Below are 23,162 nucleotides of genomic sequence, written 5' to 3'. Positions count from 1 at the left end.
CTGCATTATGCAGCAAGATCCGAAAAATTTAATTCTGAATTTCTAATTCATCTGTTGAAACTATTGATGGCATAACCGAGAGTCGTAATGGAAATAATCGATTATACGCGAATTAGATGATTAGGAAACAGACATGAAAAAATAAACAAGAAAATTAGCCAGCAGTGGAGGGATTGATCCGATGTTACCAAAACTCTAAAGGTTATTTTTACCACTAGGTCAATACATACCGTATATGGCTCTGGAAATAGGCCCATTCGGCGTATTGTTTTCGATTACGAAAATCAATTATCGCAGGTTGTTTTTCATATCAAATTCTCATCTAGTCGATTATTTCGATTATAGAAATAATCGATTATGCCCATCACTAATTGAAACAGAGTATAATTTTATAGTAATACGAATGATGTCCCAAGTACATCTGGCAGTTCATTTACTCAGAACTAACCAGCCTAAATTGCGACGTGTTCACGCTGTAGGCACGTGATGTCTCTTCTTGGAAGAGTTATGGAAACGACTGAGATCCGCGGTAATAAACAAAGTTACAACAGCTTTCTTGCCATAACTACATTAATCTGGCTACTCCAGTCTCGTGTTGAAATCGAAAGCCGTCATTAACCTGCTGTTTCCTTACTTTATTCATCCTTATAACGACTTTTGTCACAACTTTTCGTTCTCCGCCTTTCTTAAGAGGAACTCAATTGCTCCATAAAGCGTTCCCAACAGACTCTTAATGAACTATGCAGCAACTCCAGACTTGCGGTCACTGTTCCGGTGTACTTATGTCTCCTCGTAACGAGGGTCGTACTGACCATTTCCAAGTTACTATGTGTACATTAAACTTCTGCAGACCCTCAGCAAGCAGCTTAATCGCAGCTAAGGTGGAACTTTATGCTCCTCACCCCGCACTACTGGAACAGTTTGTAGAAGGTTAGGCGAGATGAGTGTCGCACTCTTAAACAATGCATTTGTTAATGGGGTGGTATTATCTATGGCGCGCGAGCACACATGTACGACATGGATGTTGAACCTTCGTTTAGGATCTGCTTCATCTCTTGAATCTCCCTTTTGAGGATTTTTTAACATCTGATTAAATTTCGCATTATATATAACTTTTACTATAGTATAAGTGTGTAATGGTACAGATATACTCTTCACTAGGATGGATCTTTAAATTCGGGCGTTTAAATTTATCTCACCGCAAACCGTTCCTCTATGGGTTGGGAAACGTGCCACGTTCGGCACTTTTTGATGTCTGCCAGCTATTGCAGCTTGACTGGATCTCTGTTCTCGGGGTTATACATGCCTGAATGGCCATGAAATATTTAGGATTGGCAGGCAGCACTTGTTCTTGTGAGTTCATGACGGGGAGGGGAAGAATCTATTGCTGGTGGTTATCGTGGTAAAACTCGCCTTCGGCATTTTCATCTGTCAGGGTATGAGAAGAATTTCACTGAAAGCACTTATAGGAAGCTTCAGTGATCAGAGCTATCTACATTTCTCGATTCTAGTGACCTTGTTCCACATGTTCCCAGACACTTCTTATCCTATGACTCGCATCAGCGGCCTTCATTATCTTCCACATTCCCTCCTTATTTCACAACCGATGACTGTACACTTCAATTGAAAATTCGTTATCAGCCAGCCACCATTGTTCTCGTTATCAGCCAGCAGCCAAAGAGTAGAAGATGGGTGAATGCAATTCACCCATCTTTTAGGAATTTGCTACTCTTTCTCAGCAATGGCATTTCAGACTGTTTTTGTTTCTGTGTGATGCAGAGAATACTGAAATACTTGGGTCCGACAGGCATTTCAATTTGGCCCTTCCTCTTGATATTTCTATTTCCCTTTTTCTAATATACTTCGTCTGTATCATCGAGAACATTCTAACATCATTTACTTAATTTCTCTTTCCTTTTGAGTTTCTTTCTTATTTGACTTTTAAAAAGTACTGGTAAGTGTAACCTGACAACCGTAAACTGTATATATTTTTCTAAACTTTCAATAAATATATTTTTTTTTCACCTGGATTCTTAAAACATACGAAGTAGACAAAAACAAATGCGAAGTCAACAATATACCATAATCAGTATGTTATGCGAAATTTTATGGCAATAAAAAGTAATTTGTTTTCAAATGAAGTTTGGATGAACATTGGAACCATCTTACTTTACTGAGAGGGTTGTGCCTGGCTTTCAGGCAAAATCAGTAAATGAAAGATTTTATTGGTGACCTTTAATAAGTAGCAAAATACTCGTACAGAGGTACAGATTTTATTAATTTACCTCCATGTGGTCATTTTTACTCTTCTTGCACGATTGAATCCGCAAAACTCGCACTGCCCATTGCTAATAGGACGTTGGTATATCACTCGCCCATCCAATGAAAAGTGCTGAGCTGGACAGTAAAACGAAAATTGTAAATAATGACTTGTTCAAAGTGCTGAACAGCATTGATAACTTCCTTATTATTAATTAATTAAATTATGATGGCTAATAATTAACATGACTTCATTAATCAAAGTATTTATCAGCCAGAATAAGTTTACAAGTTTGGTATCTACTTTAATACAGAGCAAGCTGAGCGTTTTAGGTTTGCCCTCTGGGATAGCACCGTGGATATAATCACTGTTCTCCCTCCACCGGATGGAAAAGGGATGGTTGGATAGCGCTCTATGGTCATAGTTGCCGATGCGCCTAATAAATCCCTAAACCAGTAACAACAGCAGGGTTGGAATCTCGTCAATAGCGCAAAGAATTTTTGACTTTTTTTTTCGAGACGTAGTAGAAGCATGTGATGTAAGGAAGCAAGCTTATGTAGCATCAGCCAAAAAAAAAAGAAAAAAAAAAAAAAAAAAAGACATTTCGCACATCCATTCCCTCTAAACGTTTGTCCAGTTCCTCTTTGAATTTATTTAAGCTATCAACTTCCATAACGACAGATAGAATTCGTGGCTGAGTTATTTTGGCTCAGGCGCATGATTTTTCTCCCGGAAACTCGGATATCTACGAACAAGCAAGCAAATCGACCACAGAACACCCATAATACACTATATACAGCAAAATATGGTCTAACATCCTAAATACGACTAAGACAGTAAACAATCGCCATAATATAGTAAGAGAACATTTGGATCGCTTTTTAAATGTTGCTATGATGAAGATTAAACATTGGTGCTGCAAAGAACTTTGTAGAGAAAGGATTATGGCCGTCGGGGAACATTCCTAATGCCACCGATTTTGGAAGTGAACCGAGAAAAGGTTGCAGTGTAATCTAGAACAAAAATTCCCTTATCGAAATAGATACTTCACAATAATGGGACTGGCGAGCCACTTCAAAATGTACGCGACTTTTCAGGAGCTCGATTGCGATTTTACTCATCTGTCCTGACTAGCTCAATCTCAAATTGCAATTCATTTGAACATCTACTGGATGAACTGTAATGACATTGTCGTCAATACATTTGATTACCTGAAACGGTATTTTTCTAGATACCATTATCAACCTCGTAGACTTCATAGAAAGATAGCAGCAATTATCTAGTAACCCAACAGTGTATGACTGATTCATATGATGCAACGCTATTGCTGGAAACCATTCAAATTATTAAGGGAAATTAAATGAATTATATCAACATGGACGCAAAAGCAGCATTAATTAGATATTTATCCTACGTTATTGGTTCGCTTTGATTTGAAAGCATTTAATTTCAGAAATTTATTTTTAGTTTTAAAGATTAAGTTTGGTGGAAAAATAAGTTCAAGGCAACCTTTAACGTATGGATCCACACTGGACTGTCACACAATATCATTAAAGTTATTAAGACGAATGTAATACTTCATTTATTCAGAGAAATGCTTTATTTTCTCTAATTGAACAATAAATGGTCATTTGGGAACGATCTTTTTTTCTAAGATTTATCTCGAATCATATGTGCAGGGCAAAACTAAAAATATTCTTTGTCGCGATGCTAGACATTGCCATCTAACAGTCGACGGGATTTCAAAAACGATGAGGGAACAAATGTCATAAAAATTGTAAGTTTCTGCACTTCGGAATAAATCAGTCAAATTTGTTAAGTTCCATTACATTCCCCTTCTGCCAAAAAAAAAAGCATTTCCTAAGAGCTGAACCGAGGGCAGATTGGGGTTGATTTATCGCAGATGGCCACCTCTGACCGAACACTCTCGGCAACACTAAGTGATAAAAATGTAGTAATCAATAACCGCGGTAGCTTGTGTGCCATTTGGCTGATATTAAACATTATTCCCATTACAGTTGGGTTCTTTTCTCTGCACTCCGAACTCCACCTCTGCTTGCCTTTCTGCATAGAAACACCTCGAGACTTTGTTAAATGAAGACGCATCCATCACCGCATTATTTGTGGCACGCATAATTTACATATGCGTGTACCGCGACGAGTATTTCATTGGAAACGATGTTTATTTTGGTGCCTCTATTTATCCCACCTGTCAAGGTAATCATGGCGGTTGATCTCTGGGCATTTATGAGACAGATTATGTCCACCAGTTACAGGTGGGAGAGCTTTTGTTTCTCGTTGCCAGTATATTTGTTTTCGACCAACTAGTTGTAGAGCAGATTTCGCTTTAATAGTTTGCAAAAAAGTTACGATTTATTGCTGTTTATGATTTTATTCAAGGCAAAATCGCAAATTATTTTGATAAAGCTGATAGGATATACGAAATCAAAGTCAGCTACCGTTTGTTTGTTTATTTATTTTATTAAATTACTTTTTTTTTTGCAGCGTATACTTCATACCGATTAAACTCAATCCATCTTTTGTTTTCACATACGTGGTTGAATTGATTTTACTATAATGCACTTTCACGCTTGAATTTAAGAAACGTTAGTTTTTTAAAGGTGTTCTTGGTTTCTTCCTCTTAAACCTCTAGTGCGGCTTTAATTCAGTGCTCGTGCGAAAAAAAAAGCAGAAAGAAATTTCATGGTGCAAGAATAACTCTGGTCCAACAACTCTGATAACAAGCCAGTTTCTGACATGGCCGGGGAGTTCGTTCACACTTTTGTGCTATTAAACGAGCTTTGCTTTCCGTTTTTGACTTCTCTGTAATACTGGGTATTCCTACTGGAGATATCTTTTAAAGATATCAAATATATCCCAGATCAGCGTTTCTGGATCTTTTTTTTTTTTATAAGCGATTGAAATTTACCATCTTGTAAGGTACCCTTTCTTAGTATAGAGTTAATTTGATCGACAGAAATTTCTGTTGTATTAATTGTCTTTTTGAATAGATAATTTAGGCCTCAACGGTTGGACTTCTTGAGATTATTACTAAAGTTTGACACATTCCCCTGTTTAAAATCGCCTGATTCCATTGTGTAGAGACAAATGCGTGGAAATTTCATCGGTCGAATCATAAAGGAGCCACTCGATATACTCTCGGCTTTTGACATCTACAAAAAGATAAATTTCACTTTATATGGTACCATTCCCTTTCTCCCCTTACCGACCAATACTGGTGTTACAGTTCGGGAGCACGCTGTTGAACTTCCTATAGTTGTTTCTAATATTATATAAACTTTTTAATAAATTTATGAGATTTTGGGGAGAAATGTAAGCTTTTATCTAATATTTGTGCATTCCCTCTTTTGGTTATCTTTTTCGTTCCTTTATTCTCTCAGTTCTTGATGCCATTTCCCTATTTCACATTATCTTGCTTCTTATCCTTGAATATTTCTCTTTACATTACACAATATTTATTGTTTCTAATGTACTTTTACTTTCACCATTTTTTGGATACCTGCCACTGACTATTCCCATCTTTGCATTCATCAAAGGTTGTAGTTTTGTAATTCCATGGTATGCCTTTAAAAGGTTGCTTATTTAATAGCCATTAAGCATTATCAATGCAATTTCAGTAATCGCAATCAAAGTTCAAGCCCCGCTTCCAGCGTATGCCCTATTTTTTTATCCATTTTATAATTCTGTTTTCTAAAGGGAAAACGAACAACCAATTTCTGAAGATTAATTTTGTGGAATAACATGTGGCGTAAATTCTTTTCAGAAGAAATAAACAGAAAGATGTCGAATGACTGCCAGAATTCTTTTATTAAATTTTAAAAGAAAGTGAAAACATAAGTTCCATTCAGAATTGAATATCTGTAAAAAATAAAGTCCTGCCGCTTAAATTATCTGAAAGATAAGGACCGAACTATTCAGTAAAGGAGAGAAGTCTTTATTGCAATAATATTCTTCTGTATAGCCAAGAATTTTTGAGGACAGTCAGAAATGAGAATAGTATCCTAAGGTAGGTTTTTTGTACATGATTCATATTTGCTCGAAAGAAACTATCGGGATTTTTACGTGCTGAGGAAGCTCGAGTTGTGATATGCTTATGCCAAGGTAAGTCAAAAGTCAAGGATACGTTTACTTCTGAAAAGCGTTTTTATTTTTTTTTCAACCTCATAAATAAAAAGCACTTATCTTGTTCCCTCTTGACTGAAGAAGTTTCCTGGCACTTCATACAACTTCGAATATACAGCCCGAACGTCGTGCACGCCTTCGATTTCAGTTCATTGGATATTCTGTGGAGCTCCATGAAAATGTGTACACGCTTCAGAAAGTAGAAATACAGTATGATGTATCGGTGATGTGATTCGCGTATCTACAAGAGCACAAGGGGCTTATAAAGTAAATAACTGAAAGTATTCCAAAATATTTTCTCTGTTCGTGTATATAAGTTGACCTTTAAAGCAGAACAAATCATCTAAGATTTTAAGGTCTACTGATACGCCGAATATAAAACCCTAACGTTGAATTAAAAGCATTTGCTTAGGGTTAGAAAGACATAAATTAGTTCCAGTATATTTACAACTTTATTTACAAAAATACGCATGTTTCTCATCTTTTAAAGTCGGAAAATTTATTCATTTTCTTTAGATGAAAACAGTTCAGCAATTCGTTGGGTGTTATGTTTTAGGGAACATCGTATGGATCCCATTCTGCTTCTGAAGGATATTGAAGATCATATTTTAATGACGTTTAATGCTCAAAATGGTGTAGATGATTTAGATTCCAATGGATGATTGTCAATGATCAGATTTTCGAAAAGCTCGTTTCCTTTTAAAATATTTCACTCATAACTTTAATGAAGTAAATTGATTTTCGGGGAAAATGTTACTTTTTCAAAAGATTCTATGAACAGCTGTGGTCCGTGATAGACACCACATGGAAAGATTTGTTTTATGCTATTGTAAAAGCTCATTTAACATAAAAATATTGCTTGTACAGAAACTTATAAATCCGACCCTTGACTGTGTGATGGTAATCTGATGGGAAGATGGCAGTTTTCAGTTCGCTGAGTGAATACGACGAAACTTCCTTTCCAGACAGCCTAATTACATTCCTATAAATGTGCAATGCGTAATGGGGATTGAAAAAATGAATACAGATTTTTTTGCATTGATATTGATAAAGACAAATCAATGCAGGCAAGCGAGGCTTTTTCAGCACCAGCCTTAAGAAAACAAAAATTAACTGATTCCGTCCGAGTATGTGTCCAACGCTTCTTTAAATTTGCATAAAACCTCGCCGAAAGTTAAGGAGTTTATGGTAAATGTCAATGTTGACTGGGATAGTTTTCTGGTGAAACAGACGACTTTATGAAGAAACTAAGTCCATGGTCATTCTCAGTTCGACAACAGCGAAAACTGATGGAAAAAAAAATTGTTAAATGTAGAAACTTCGCACTGACCGAAGAATGATTGGAAAAACAACGATGGTGGATAAAGAACTGGTCTTCATCAAATTTTCGCCACCAATCTTGAAATTAAGTATGTTAAAGTGGTGGATAGAACCAATTCTTCAAATGAGACACCGTCCCTATTCCCCTAATTTGTTCCCTTATGACTTATTTCTCTTCTCAGGTTTTAAAACTTCAATGAAAGGGACACTTCAGAGTCTTTAGGGAAAGTGGGACGTACGTCGAGGGTAGTGAAATCGATATCAGTGACCCAGAAAGTCTTCTAATCGTAAAAGAAGAGAATAGGTTCATGTAGAGCTGCCCAAGAGAACTACTTTGAAGGGAAAACGAATTAATTAGAAGGTTCAATTTTAACTTAATTATAAAGTCATTCCTGGATATCTCTCTCTACAACTCTTACATCATAGATTACTGTATACTATCCTAAAATCCTTTTGCAATGTTGAAAAACTTTATGTAGAATACAACAATTTCTCCTAAGTCTTTCATTATCAATTGCCATAAATTGGTTGTTACTGAAGTAATAAATTACTTGATTGCTCAACCAATCTGGCATTATAGTCAGCTGAAATGTTTTAATAACCGTTAACTATTATGCGATTGCCTTCAGTCTGCAAAATTTATTTTTTTCGAAAATAAATGGGATCGTTACATTTAGAGTGATTCTCTTTTTATTCATTGTGTTTTAATTATTTTTACGCCTGTAACTAGGTTTTTCATAATTTTAAGAATTCGCATCGTTGCATTTTTCACAGTTCCTTTATTTTTCTAAATTTAGAATGGAGGAAAAATTCATAGTGGCATTTGTTATTAGTAACCACGCATGACTTCAGAATAAGCTTGATTACTTGAGAAAGGCGATATTTTTTTTTCTGTATGAAGTCTCGCACGATAAAGAAGTCGTAAGGCAATCAAATTAATGTTCAAAAAATTAATCTGTTGTTTTAAGACCTTTTATTGAAGATAGGAATGTTGTCTCTGTTAGTCACAAATTCAGTGTTCAGGAATTTGTCCACTTCTCTTCCAAAGTAATACCGCTGCTATTAATTATTAAAATACAAGGAAAAATCGTTACGATGAATTGATCTCTTTTGGTATGGCCATTTTCTTTCCAGCCGTTCTGTTAAATATAATAGGCGGTGTTCTGTGCTGATGGACACTTCCGTATATCCCTATTAGTTCGCAAGCGCGTGATGGGATCGAGTCTCTGCTTGTATAATAAACTTAGTTGAAAATTAGTGTCCATCGTAAATATTTATTGGTTGATAACCAAACGTATTCAGTGTATATTGTGAAAATCCAGTTCCTGAAATTAGATGAAGAAAACATTCACTGTATTGACAGAATGCTTTGAAATGAAATAGCCTTTTTTTTTTTTGTAGAAGTTGTATACACCGATAAGCCAAAACATTATGACCACCTACCTAAATGATGTTGGTCCTCCACGTGTAGTCAAAACAGCTCGTACCCGGCGAGGCATGGGCGTTACAAGATTTCTAAATGTGTTTTGTGGTATCTGGTACCAACACGTAACCAGCAGATCCTTTAACTCCTGTAAGGTCCGTGATTGAGACGCCGCAGATCGGAGTTGCTGTTGCAACACAAACTACAGATGCTCGATGGGACTGATGTCTGAGGAATTGAGGCCAGAGCAATACCTGGAAGTTTTCCTCATGTTCCGCGAACCAGTCTCAAACAATCCAGGCTGTGTGGCATGGCGCATTATCCTGCTGAAAGACATCATTGCTGACCAGGTACACCCTTTCATGGCAACGGTCTTCCTCTCTGGCGGTGCCGTCTTTCAGCAGGATAATGCGACATGCCATGAAAGGGTGTACCTGGTCAGCAATGATGTTTAGGTAGGTGGTAGACATCAGAGTGCCCGGCACATGGATGACCGGACCCAGGGGATATCCCAGCAGAACATCGCCCAAAGCATGAACACTGCCACCACTGGCTTGTTTTCGTCCCACGGTGTATCCAGGCGCCATCCCTCATGTAAACGACGCACACTTACCTGGCCGTCCACATGGTGCAACAGGAAATGTAATTCATAGCACCAGACGACCTTCTTCCAATCACTTAAGGTCCAGTTTCGATGTTCGCATGTCCATTGTAGGAGCTGTCGCCGGTGAACCGTGGTTAGCATGGGCATTTAGAGCGGCCTGCGGCTACGCAGCCTCCATTTTCAGCAGGGTTCGATGTACTGTGTGTAGTGACACATTACTCCCGTCACCAGCATTCCAATTACTAGCGAGTTGCGCCACAGTCGCCCTTCTGTTACCACGTACCATCTGGGACAGCCTTCGCTCACCTCGATGAGCCATGGTCGTCCAACAACTCGCTGGCGGTTCGTGGGTTTTTCCTCCTCGGACCACTTTCGGTAGGTACTAACCACGGCTGACCGTGAGCATCCACCAGCCGTGCCATTTCGGATATACTCTGTCCCAGTCGTCTGGCCATTAAAATTTGGACTTTGTCAAACTCGTGTAAGTTCGCTGCCTTTCCCATCTGAAGGACAAGAGTAACACTGATTAACGGAGCCCAGTATCAGGTGTTTTTTATACCGTGTCCCGACCCACGCACGCGCCGTAGTTCATCTGCAATTGCTTCGATTTGCATAACGACTCACTGGTCATAATGTTTTGGCTCATCGGTGTATATGGCCTTTCTGTCCTTGCGCCGTAAAACCCTTAAACAAACATCAGTGTATACCAACAACATAATATAAATATTCTCTTCGTTCACACAGTCATCCAATTTAATCGCATCCGTTTGCAGTACAACAAAATATTATACAGAACTTAACTAAAACTGTGACGGAATTTGCCATATGCATTAACTCTTTTTAGTATGGTTGATGCGATTTGCTTCGATATTATTTGGTTAACAGACCTATTTAAGTATTTATCTGAATGTTTCTTCGCATCACAAAAATGATTTGGGTAAGCGAGGTAACACATCAACATAAATAGCCATTCTTCTGTGGAAAACTCCCACGTTACGCACTAATAAATGCACTGTTTCTCATATTACGGTGCTGTTTACAGCGAATTGCCTTCTACCACCTGCCTAAAACTATCTCCCTCCATATCCAAGGCATTGTGTGCTCCGTTGCCATAGATAGCTCTTTACTGTTGATTCAGTGGGCAACCTTGCAAGATTCTGATGAAAAAGGCGTATCGACATTGTTGTTTTAGCGATTCTGTTTCCTCCAGCCTGACGACCAAGAACAGCTGTTCTTGGAGAAGGCAGCCACCTAAGAATGAATACCCGGTAGTGCATTTTTCTTTAATTGCTAAAATCTGGCAACATTACTTTGCATCACGCCGAATGGAACTTTGTGCGATTGGATATTGAACTGGTTATTTCTATTAAACTTGTACACTTAGCACGCTTTATTTCTTCACACAATTGGTGCAGATATGAAAATTTGTTAGAAAATAGTTCGACATAATCAACACGCCAAAGTGAGGATACCAGAATTTGAAAAGATGAATGAATACAGTTTTTATTCAGCTTTTGTCTTCTATTCGAACTAAATTCTCTCCGGGCACATAGTTTCATCGTGGACCTATTGATTTCCTTTATTCCCTTCCCCTAAACCCCGCGTGCATTCTCGATGTTCACATTGTTATTCCAACCAGCAGATTTTCCATATCTGCTGTGTTTTCTTCATGAGTGACGTTCTGCCTGCAATTGTAGTAAATTCCAACTTGGTCGTTCTTTAGAGAGTACCCTGAGGGTGTTTATTCATTGCTTCCCTTGCTCATTCCTAATTGCATTCTGTTCCTTTTCGAGTGACCATTTCCCCAAGGGACTCACAATTAATATTTCACCGTCTCCTGTCGTTTTATATCTAATACCAAGAAGCTACAGAACATACGTGGAATACATCTTAAAGCTAATAGATCTTGAGATGGTCTTTCCCTTCCACATAGTTTGGCCGTTAGATAAAACGCTTTAAGCCAAGCTGATATAAAGGCTCTATTATGTACCACCTATAACAGTCACAAAAAAAGAATCCATTTACTCTGAAACCAATAACAATACAAAACATTATGAAAAGTGCACACCAAGCAGATGTTTTGTTTCATAATATAGTAATTATTCGGCAAATAAGGGATAGAGGACCAACAAACATGTGTATTGCCATTACATAATCGTGTCGGTTGCTTTATTTTTCAATATGTTATTTACATATATAGTGAGCTAATCCATTTTATGGCCCAAAACTACTTAGGTTTCTGGAATTAAGTATAATTGAGGTAGCTAACCGGATAGATGGACAAAATATAGATAATCATATATTTATCATTTTCATTAATATTAACTGACGTTAACTAATATTATCACTAACTTGGCATTAAATTTGTGAAGTACAGTAGAGCGTGAAGTTGCAAAGAATTGCTCCAACGTTCCCACCGATAAAGAAATTGTTTTTATTTTCAATGTCTTTGAGAACCCAGAGATAAATATCATGAACCTAAGTCAGGTGAAATTGGAAGCCACACAACAGTCCTTGGCCATACACCTCAGGGTAGCGGTTAAAAACCTGCCTTATTGTCGAAACATTTCATCCATATATCACAGGACAACTTCTTTAGCATGTGGCCTCGCACTGTCTTGTTGAGACGAGTTGTCATTTATTAATGCCATAGCCATACAAAAAAGGTACAAAATTGCCCTTAACGACACGGACGACTGACGTCATCTGTTGAAATATTTCCACCGACAAGCACTTCTCGAAAATGCCAAATACAAAGAGTGCACACCACACAGTGACCGTTTGTGCATGTAATGGATTGTCAACAACAGCGTGTGGATTCTCAATAGCCCAAATATTCCATTTTGCTTATTCACATACCCGTCTAGATAAAAGGGTGCATCGTTAGAAAACCGAACATTTGTTTATAACGTCAGATTCTCGCTTTAAGAGTGCACTGAAGTTCATTGCCAACTAAACATGGTGGTCAGTTTACAATGGACGTGGCTGGATGATCTGAATTTTGTAGGCATGCAAACAAGCATAAATTTGACTAATGTGCTGTAAGTAATTCCCTCTGTTGTGAAAATGCGAATTATTCCTTGAGCTTCGCAGGTTTCCCGAGCTTCATCAGTCCTCTCTGGCGTTCTTAATGATGGTCAAACTTCATGACATTTTCTTTTGACTGAAACACTGCCATTTCTCTCAAATGACTGATCTCAATACCATTTGATTTGTTGGTCTTGTTTGAGCAGAAACAATTGAATTTCCACTTCTGTAGTATTCTTTGATTAAAAAAAAAAAAAGAGTTTTTTTACTCAACGGTGTACGTCGACATATTCTTCACGTAAGCTGGAAAGTATTCAGTTATTTCCAACCAAAACCTTTAAACCTTTCTCTAAAGAGAAACGATGTTCTTGGTCTGAAAAATTTGAAGCTTGCGAGGGAAAGAAATAGTGTGATGAAAAAAAAAAAGAAATCTCCCTGTATATGGCAGGGATTTTAACTTCAAGCTACCGCGATCCAGTAAATGATAAATGAATTTGTGTGACCCATAGTTTAAGAACTTTTGTTTCTTTATCTCTTGCATTCTTTGTTTCCTTCTCTTTTGTTCTAAATTTTAACTTGTTCTAATGAACAAGATGATACCAAGGCGCTTTGATCTGATGACTGAGAAAAATGAGGTTTCAGGACCAGGAATTTTTGCACATAAAGGATTGTGTAGACTGGTATTTCTTCATTTTATTTTTCAAAATGCAATTAACCTCCAGCGCTCCATTCGCCTGGGTTTTTGAACTTCACAGCCTCCAATAAGCACTATAGGACCCATTTGGAAAGTGCTGGTTAGCATTTTAAACTAGTAAAACATGTTCTTCTTTCAACTTCATCATTCTAGCAAAACACAGAAATAGTCAGAATAAACACCATTTTATTTGAAGGCTCTTAATAAGGCTGAAAAAAGCTGGAGTGGCGGGGGTTATCATCGAAATTGTTGGAGAGGGCAACCAGTGGCATAATTCAGTGTCATTCGTGATGCCACTGCAAAGAGTTTGGAAAGTTTTTGTTAGGGCATCGTAGATATTGTTCAATGAAGAATGTTTGTCGAAACAAAAAGTATTACATTTCTTTGGTAACAACCATTTTATATAAATCTTCTTTTACCATAAAATATCATTTTCTGTATGTGTTTTGTTGGCATATTTGTATGTGAAATTAAATTTGGTTATGCATAACTAATATGAAATATTATAATACAGTTTTTTTTACCTTTTAAATTTAAAAAAATATCTCGCTAATTCGTAGCCTTAGCAAGATGCTCATCCGTCATTATTCTACGCACTGATCATTTTCCAGATTATTTCCTTCGAAACTTTCTCGAAAGAAGAACCTGTGATTACTTCTTTCGTTGTAAACCGGTATCTTATAATTATAAAACGAAATGGCTGATAAGTAATTTGATACTTCCCTGTACGCTCTTTTTTTTTTTTTTTTTCAAACTTAAAAGAAAGTTTTTAAGTAATCTTGATAACAAAGGATTTTAGCAGTTTGAATAATTCGCGAACTACCAAATAATACAGTTGCTGAAACGCAAACGGAATAATTCTCTTAGTAAAAGCTACTTATAAATTGCGCAGCTATTAAAGAAAGAATCCTTATTTTTTTAAAACTATTTATGGCGTTTTAAGCTAAAATTCACAAGAATAAAAACATTTAAAATGAAATAACTTCGGTGGGATGTTCTAAACCAAAATTGTTGGGTTTTTTATTATTATTATTATTATTATTAAGATAAAGAAAGATCAATCAGCTATCAAACTTTGAGGAAAGGTCCTTTGTGCAAAATTAAAGTTTTCTCAGTTACTGAGAATGTTTTTTAATTTATAAAATTATTGTAAACCAATTATTACTTCTTGTTTGTGCACGTATAATTTAAATACGTGTAGCTTGAGTAGTCCGCTATTCAAAATAGCTGTTATGTTCGCATTTCGATAAACAGGGGAGAACCACTTTGAAACTTATTCCGGCTCCATCCTGCAGCAGTGACGACAAGTATATTTCCTATTCCTACATACATTTCCTTCCTTTCTTCAATCAGTTCATCAACCTATTTCATGGACGGCCTTTGATGGTCAAGGGTTTAATGACATCAAAACAACTATTGTTTCGTAGTCATGAAGGTTGCTTTCAATGAAATTATCGTCTTGTGTATTACAAAGTATGCGCATATTTTAACGTTGATTATACGAAAACTTTGAACACTATATTATGAAATATAAATACTTTCACTTTCAAGAAACTCGTACCCATTAATTTATTAATTTTTACAGCTGTCACATCCTTCTGTGTCCCAGAAAAAATCTATTAAACATCCGGAACGCTATAACGGCAAGCTCATTTGAAAAGCGTCATTTGGATTTCTTGTATATTTGAAAGTCCATTAAAAGTTGATTGTCAAGATGGCTGCTTTTGTTGCAAAACAGATGATGGGTAGCAAGCTCAATGCTGTTAAAGGTAAGGTATTTAATATTTGTTTTCATTTAAAGAAATAGTTTCAGGAAACATTTTATTTGTTTTATCAATGCCTTCACAAATGAGTTCTTAATCTAAGATGACAGTGTCTTCATAAAGTTTGGGAATTTGAGAATAGTTTAATTATCACCAAGACAGCTTAAAGCGATTTTCAGGCACACATGTTTTACAATTTTGTTTTTCCCACGCTTTACTTTATTCACAGTTCAAAAAACAGCTGCTGCCGACCATTTTCTGAACCTGAAAAATGCATATATAGAAATGCGTATGATGATTATTAATCCTTTTGGATGAGAATACAAGCTATGCGAGAAATGTAATTTCTAAATAGAAAAAAAGAAAAATATAAGTTTTATTTATAAAAATTAATTCTAAAAGGTAATTTTTATTAGCTTGTTCAAGATAATATGCGCTATTTAAACCAGAATTTATCAAAAATTGTGATTATCCTTTACAGCAGTGGTAAAAATTTTAGCAGTGGTGAATGGATGTTCAAGTGTTTAATGGTATTGTTTTATCTTCATTCTCAGTAATGAACTGAACATTATTGAATTCAATACTGACAGTGGTATCTACAATTCAGTTTTTGCTTTTGGAGCCTCTATGCGTAGTATAGATAATCGAGCAGTCCTCAAGTTCGAGCGATAGATATCCAAACTAAGAAGAAACGACGTGGTTGGGGAGCGGGAGAGTTCAACTTTAAAAATTAAGTGATAACGAGTGAACTGTGGTATAAAAAGAAAGGTGAGTAAAGGAATCTGGAACAGTGTCTCGATATCTCCTTCAAGAATCCCCCCGCCCCAATGGAGAATATGTATATGGACTGTTACATTGTGCCTTGATTCCAATAATAAATTAACGGAAAATAAAGACTAGCTGTACAGGTAACATAAAGCATCATTTTGAATTCTTAACAAACTTCGAGTCTACATAGCAAAATTCGCTGCGATGACGTTTCTGGCACAAAGAGAATCTTGATATACGAGGCAGTCTTGAAGTTGTCACAGACATTCTCTCAGATATGCCAGACAAGCTGTTCTTGCTACCTGGGAGTCTAAATCGCTGATGGAACTGATATTCGGGTGACACTCAAGTCAAAGTGGACCTAATTTCGGCGAAGTCCGGACAGTCTATGACAGCCAAATCCTCTGCTTGCACCTTCACGATGGTGGGACTGTTAGTAATCCTGGGTATAACCTTCATGCACAAGTACATGGTGGGTGACCACCCAGGTATGAACCAACGTAAGCAGGGGTCGAGGTGTGGCGCCCACACCACATGGAGGAACGCTACCCCTCTATGTTACCAGGCAGTACTAGGTGGTAGATGACTCTCATCAACCGGTGAAATACCACCACTTTGCTTATTGGAGGCTTGAAGTGGTGGAACCCATGTTTAGTCTCTAGAGCTAAGTTCCGGCCAACCCTTCCCTATCTCTTCCATCATGCAGTATGATTGATGATTTTTGAGGTTATGATGAATGTCGTGGCGAGATCCAATATTCCTTACATTTCGAGGGTACAGCTCTAAAACGGTGTTCGCAGGCCGGCCGCTAGTTAGTACACCGGACTGAACTTATTGGTAACTCTCTAGGAAGCTTCCGGATCAGCTAGTGTATAATCTTGCTACCTCTACTCTGCCAGATAGTGACTGGAGGGAGTCCGAGTAGTGTGTATGCGGGGAGCATTGTCGAGGCCACGTTATGTCAAAGATCTGGGTATATTCTTACCACATGTACGCCACATCCAAAAATTTCATTACTTCATACAGCATGTCCCACCCACTTTTTCTTACTATTGAATACACCATGAATTGTCAAAATAATAGAGCAAGCTTATCTGTGAAAAGATCTAAACCCCCCAAGGACTTCCTAATTCATTTCACAAATATACGTGGTCTCAATTCTAATCTCAACGATGTCCATTTCCACTTGCAGTCTTCCAAACCCCATGTACTTTTTCTGACTGAATCTCAGTTATTAGTTGATTCAACTACTGCTCATCTCAGATGTCCAAATTATTTGCTGTATGATTCCTTTCGCCTCAAAGGTGGTACTTGTGCATATGTCCGTTCTGATATTCCCTGTCAGAGACTTGGCAATTTGGAATCTCCTCTCTTTGATCTTCTCTGGCTTAAAATCTCTCTACCTCATTGTGTAAAATTCATCTGTTGTCTCTACCGTTCTCCCAACTCCACTAATCACTTGGAGCGCTTTGACTTCCTCCCTTTGCAACTTGACTTTCTCCAGTCCAACTTTCCTAACAGTGAGGTAATTTTCCTTGGTGATTTTAACGTTCACAACTCCAGCTGGCTTCCGTTTTCTAGTCACACCGACCCAGCAGGTCGAGATGCTGAGGCTTTTGCAATTACTAATGACCTAGCACAGATTGTTCATTTACCTACAAGAATACCGGACAATCCTAATCATACAGCCAATACGCTTGATCTTTTTCTCACAAACAACCCTTCTAAGTACAAGGTTGAAGTGAGAGGTCCTTTAGGCACTTCAGATCACAACTTGGTGATTGTCTCTTCTCTAATGGAACTTTATCTCATGGCTATTCCCAACCTCGTATTGTTTGGCATTACAAGAATGCAAAATGGGATGACCTGCGAGACTTCGTTTCTTCTTTTCCTTGGTCTGATTACTGTTTCAAAACTTCTGATGTCAATGTTTGCTCAGATCGTGTCAGTGAAATTATTCTTGCAGGAATGGAATCCTTTATCCCACACTCCACTTTAAAATCTCGTCCTTTATCTAAACCTTGGTTTTCCAATAAATGTGCTAAGGCTGTCCAAGAGAAGAACGTTGCATATCGTAATTGGCTTGTTTCTAATTCTTCAGTTTCATTTTCTACGTACACCAAAGCTCGCAACAATTGTAAAGCAGTTATTAATCAGTCCAAACTAGAGTTTGAACAGGCAAAGAGTAGAAAACTTGCTTGCTTCTTGCCCTAATGGTAGCCGAGCATTCTGGTCTCTTTCCAAAGCTATTGGCCGCAACTTTTGCCCATCTCTGCTCCCACCTCTGTCCAAACCAGATGGTTCTGTTGTCACTTCAGCCAAGGATAAAGCTGACCTGCTAGCATCCCATTTTTCTTTGAGCTCATGTATTAATGATCTTGGTAAAACACCTCCCACCATTCCTAACACGCTCCATTCAATGCCTCCTGTGGTCTTCCGTCAAAAGGATATCAGAAGGATTTTGATGAATCTTGATGCTAAGAAAGCCCCAGGTCCTGATGGTATTTCTCCACTTGTTCTCAAAACCTGTGCTCCTGAACTTACTCCTATTCTTTGCCGCCTTTTTTCACTTTCTTATTCCAAAGGTGTTTTTCCTTCTGCTTGGAAATTTGCTCATATCCAGCCAGTTCCTAAGAAGGGTGACAAATCTCTCCCATCCAATTATCGTCCCATTGCAATTACTTCTACTCTTTCTAAAGTAATGGAGAAATCAGTTAACCGCCAACTCTTAAACTACCTAGAAACCTTCCGTCTGATCAACGATCGCCAGTATGGATTCTGTCAGTGTCGATCCACTGGTGATATTCTGGCTTATGTTACCCATTTATGGACTAATTCAATGGAAAGGTTCGGTGAAACACGAGTAGTTGCTCTTGACATCTCAAAGGCTTTTGATCGTGTTTGGCATAAAGGTCTTCTAAACAAGCTTCCATCTTATGGTTTGCCAAATGTTTTTAGTAATTGGTTATCCAGTTTTCTCTCTGATCGCTCACTGAGGGTGATGGTAGATGGCTCTCTGTCTTCTAACTTCTCCACTAATGCCGGTGTCCCCCAAGGTTCAGTTCTTTCCCCCACTCTTTTCCTCTTGTATATCAATGACCTTCTTCCATTGACTGGAAATCCTATCCATAGTTTTGCCGATGATAGCACATTGCATTCAACTTTCCATTTTGAGAAACCTTGTCCAGCTCAATCAGCTTCAAGTTCTCGAAAATCTGCTGCCAATTCCTTAAATGCCGATCTTCAGGTAATTCTCCAGTGGAGCAAAGACAACTTAGTTGATTTCAACCCTTCTAAAACTCAGTCTTGTCTTATATCTCGCAAAAAAGGATTCTTCTGCTCCTATGCTTATCTTTGGTGACACTCCGATTTCTAGGCAAAATGATATCTCTTTTGGGGATTACCCTGACTTCTAATCTCTCTTGGCACAAGCACATTACAAATATTGCTTCCTCTGCATCTAAAAAACTTGGTTTTCTCTTTCGTTCTCGGCGTTACTTTTCTTCCAAACAGCTTTCACTCTGTACAAATCGCAAATCCGCCCTGCCATGGAATATTGTTCCCACATCTGGGGTGGTGCCCCCAAAAGCTCTCTCAGGCTTCTTGATTCCATTCAGAAGAGGGCAGTTAGGTTAATTAATGATTCATTTCTAACATAGTCTCTCCACTCGCTTTCTCATAGACGCACTGTTTCTGCTGCATGCCTCTTCTACAGATACTTACATGGGCACTTTCTTCTGAATTGGCTTCTATAATTCCCGCTCTCTCTTTCAAAACAGTCCGAACACGTGCCGCCACCAGCCAACATCCATTTACTGTCCAACTTCAAACCCACAGAACCAACTTTTCTTCTTCCTCATTTATTCATTCAACTGCCGTTTTCTGGAACAACCTTCCTTCATACGTATTTCCTGAAAATTACAATCTACAGAAGTTCAAGTCCAATATCAACAAATATCTTCTTTCGTCTTCTCAACCTCCAACCCAAGCACGGTACTAAGTACTATAGGTTATAATACCTCTCGTGTTTGGGATTCTCATAAAAAAAAAAAAAAAAAAAAAGTCTATGTTGAAATTGTCATCGGGTTTCGAACGACATCCAATGAAACGGCAATGCAGATTCGGAAACGGGGATTAAAGTTCATAGACGAGAGGCGTGATTCATTTATCGCACATTCATGGAAAGGAGACAGCTTGTAAATATAAAAAAGCACATTATTATAAGGCTTTCACTTGGCAGAGTTTAAATGGGATGTAGACTTCTTGGTACCAAGGGCCAAATGTATGATGTTGCCTGAATTTGAATGAAGACTGGGTTATGTTCCATGTCAAGGTACGTGAGGCAACACCAACCCTGTTGAATCTAGGTATACAGAGTTTTAGCATGAAATGAATAAAAATGCAAAAAGTAAACAGTAATCAATTAAATTCAAGTTCTGAGAATCACTCCTACAAGAACAAATTAATTTTTACGATAATTCTAAACACTAGGACTTAATAATATAGTGTATTCGTTGACGGATAGAAGATTGGTTAGTTAGAAGGAAATCAACAGGTTTCATTTAGGAATATAATTTTACAGGATCATAGGATGGACCGTTTTTTTTTTAAATATAAATCTTATTGATGCACCTAAATTGCAAAGAAGTTTATTTTGGAGGGGTTTTTTTAGATATAAATTGGTACTTTAAAACGTAGTACGTTCCTCCGATTTCAATAATTTAAACGTGTGAGGAAATTTCCCGTCTTATTTTCCGCTTCTGAAAATCGCCAATAGTTCACGTACGATTGCTTTTAACTGCCTCTTATCAGTGGCATCATACGGTGCTATACCGTTCATAAGTAGCGAAACACTGGGATAACTTGTAATGACAGCTCTGCAACCTGAAAGATCAAGCACCCCGTGAAGGGAATTTCTTCTTTGGAATGTTACGAGGTTTCTTCACTTCATAAACTTGAAAGGACAATCAGGACGGGGGAATGAAGAGCACATGGCCATTAATTGAAACACCATTATAGCCATAACCGTGCCTATTTAGAGATACGATCATTATGGTGCTTCTCTCTTTAAGCTCCATCCACTGATGACGATAATGTACTCCACAAGGGGTCCAGAAGGAAAGTTTCATTAATGGTTTGTTAAAGATTAATTTTAACCGTTATTATTTGAACCTAATGATTAAGATTAATATGATTGAATGCTCAGTGTAGAGAATAGAAATGAAGTGATTGATAATAGCAAACGATGAAAACCTGCTGAGTTTGAAGAGTCATGTGCCTTTATTAATTTTGCTTTGGGAGAAAAGGTCAGTAGATTTGTAACGTTGATGCGTCATTTCTAATAACAATGGCCAACTATCCCCTCAAAGTTGCTCCGCAAGTATTTGTCTGTGTGAAAGATCTGTTCCATTACGTGCCGAAAACTTTGTCTCAGATAGCCATGAATTTCTTGAGGAAAAAATCCGCTTGTAAACACAATGTGAGAAAATCACATCGGCCTCTTCTCTTGTACTCTGATCACGGCGCTAAATCTCAGTTACCTAAATCACCGGCAGTTGTCTAGTATGTCCCATCGTTAAGCTGACATCCGCATATTTCTTTCTGTCTGATGAAGATCTCATTTTCTAACGTTCCCTACACTCTTCTCCGTTCGGAAATTACTTCCTTCCTCCTTGCATTCTACCGTCCCCTCTTCCCTACGGATAAGCTTTTCCTTCTGTTCTCCCACCTATATTGTGTAAGCCTCTTTCTTGCGATCGTCAAGCCGAACGGTGAAAGCGTGAAGAGACTTTATTATCACCTTGTCACTAGTAGAGGCTTGTAAAGTCCTTCTCGTAGATACGCCGCCTGGCATCCTGCAATGCTGATCATGCTGAACGTCGTAAGTTGCACTCCTCCCATGAGAATTGACTGCTTTGTTGTCACGAGTACTTGGTGGAGATTACACAGCCAGCAGACCCTTGCTACGCTACGGATATTGGCTGTAGAAATCGGGTGACCTTTGAAGCTGAATCAAACAAGGGCAAAATAGACCATGGATAGTGAAAAATGACAATCATTGTATTGCACTTGCGATCCGTACAGATTCTTCTGCGATTTTTGGAGGTATAACCTTTCTTTGCCGTAGCTCCAGAGATGCAGGGATGAACTGAACTCGCAGAATTGCCTGATTACTGTGGAAAAAACATTTTGTCTTTACTCAGTGAACTGGCTAATTTGAAATTATTTATTTTCTTCTATTTCCCCCCCTCCCCCACACACACACTTTCCATCGTAGTAAGCTGAATATTTATATAGGATTCAGTTTGGTGGAAGCTTAATCAGATACCTTTCAATTCCATTCCTTTGTATGAACTTACTTTTGTAATTTGCAATCCATTCTGTATTTTCACCTTAACGAAAGTGTAAACCGAAAATCTATATATTTTAATGAAATTTAGTTATATTAGAAACAGTTTTAACACATTTCATTTGTTGGTAATTGTACCTCATTTCGAACACTACTGCCCTTGTATTTTGGAAAACAAAACCGATGAAATTTTAATTTTTCAGTTAATAGTTTTTAAAATATTGATACGTACAAAGAGTCTCCTGCTGCACACTCTGAATTAAATATTTAAGTAAGTAATTCTGTATTTTTCTTTTTTTTTCGTAATTTTAATTTCGAAAAATTTAGATCTTCATAGTCTGAAAATAAACGTGTTTTTCTTATTCTGAACATGTTTTCTTTAAGCACATTTCTCTGATCCTCGTTGTTAAACAGATGTTCCAAACCATGCATGCGTGTCAATTTTCTCCCAGGTGCATGCGAAGAAGAGTTCTTGAAGCAGGCTCTTCAGAAAGTTTTGTTCGGTTGTCAACAACTGTAATGCTTCAGAGTTTCCAGAGTTTTTTTTAACTTTTATAGGAAATCATTTTATATTGGAATACAATGAGAGAAAGCACTTCATAATCCAAATAGCCTAAACGCTCTCTTGAGTACAAGAAAAGCGGACTTTTAAAAATAAAAGAACAAAACTTTGGGGTAATTAGAGAAACTCTTGTCATTTAAGATTAACGGTTGGGTTTAGTTACCGGAAGCAGTCATCTATTTGCAATCATTACAAACAAACATTAAGAAACAGTCACTGTTTTTTCCTTATTCTAAATCTAGTCTCTTA

At 37.6% G+C, this 23,162-nt stretch overlaps 1 protein-coding gene across 2 annotated transcripts in view; it reads left to right on the top strand.

Moving 5' to 3' along the window:
• The window catches only part of LOC150078341 (complexin-like), a 312,284-nt gene that overhangs the window by 94,018 nt on the left and 195,104 nt on the right, over nucleotides 1-23,162 (top strand). For both annotated transcript variants that reach the window (XM_090384703.1, XM_090384702.1), the window contains exon 2: nucleotides 15,057-15,240. In XM_090384703.1, the coding sequence (XP_090240829.1) occupies nucleotides 15,186-15,240 (55 nt within the window). In that variant the 5' untranslated portion in view covers nucleotides 15,057-15,185. The remainder of the gene's footprint in view (nucleotides 1-15,056; nucleotides 15,241-23,162) is intronic.

Source organism: Mastigoproctus giganteus, chromosome 11 (genome assembly GCF_048544385.1).
Source record: "Mastigoproctus giganteus isolate SK-2022 chromosome 11, ASM4854438v1, whole genome shotgun sequence".
NCBI classification, from domain to species: domain Eukaryota; kingdom Metazoa; phylum Arthropoda; class Arachnida; order Uropygi; family Thelyphonidae; genus Mastigoproctus; species Mastigoproctus giganteus.
Note: the sequence above shows the minus strand (reverse complement) of the source record. Positions and strands in the feature narration are given on the sequence as shown.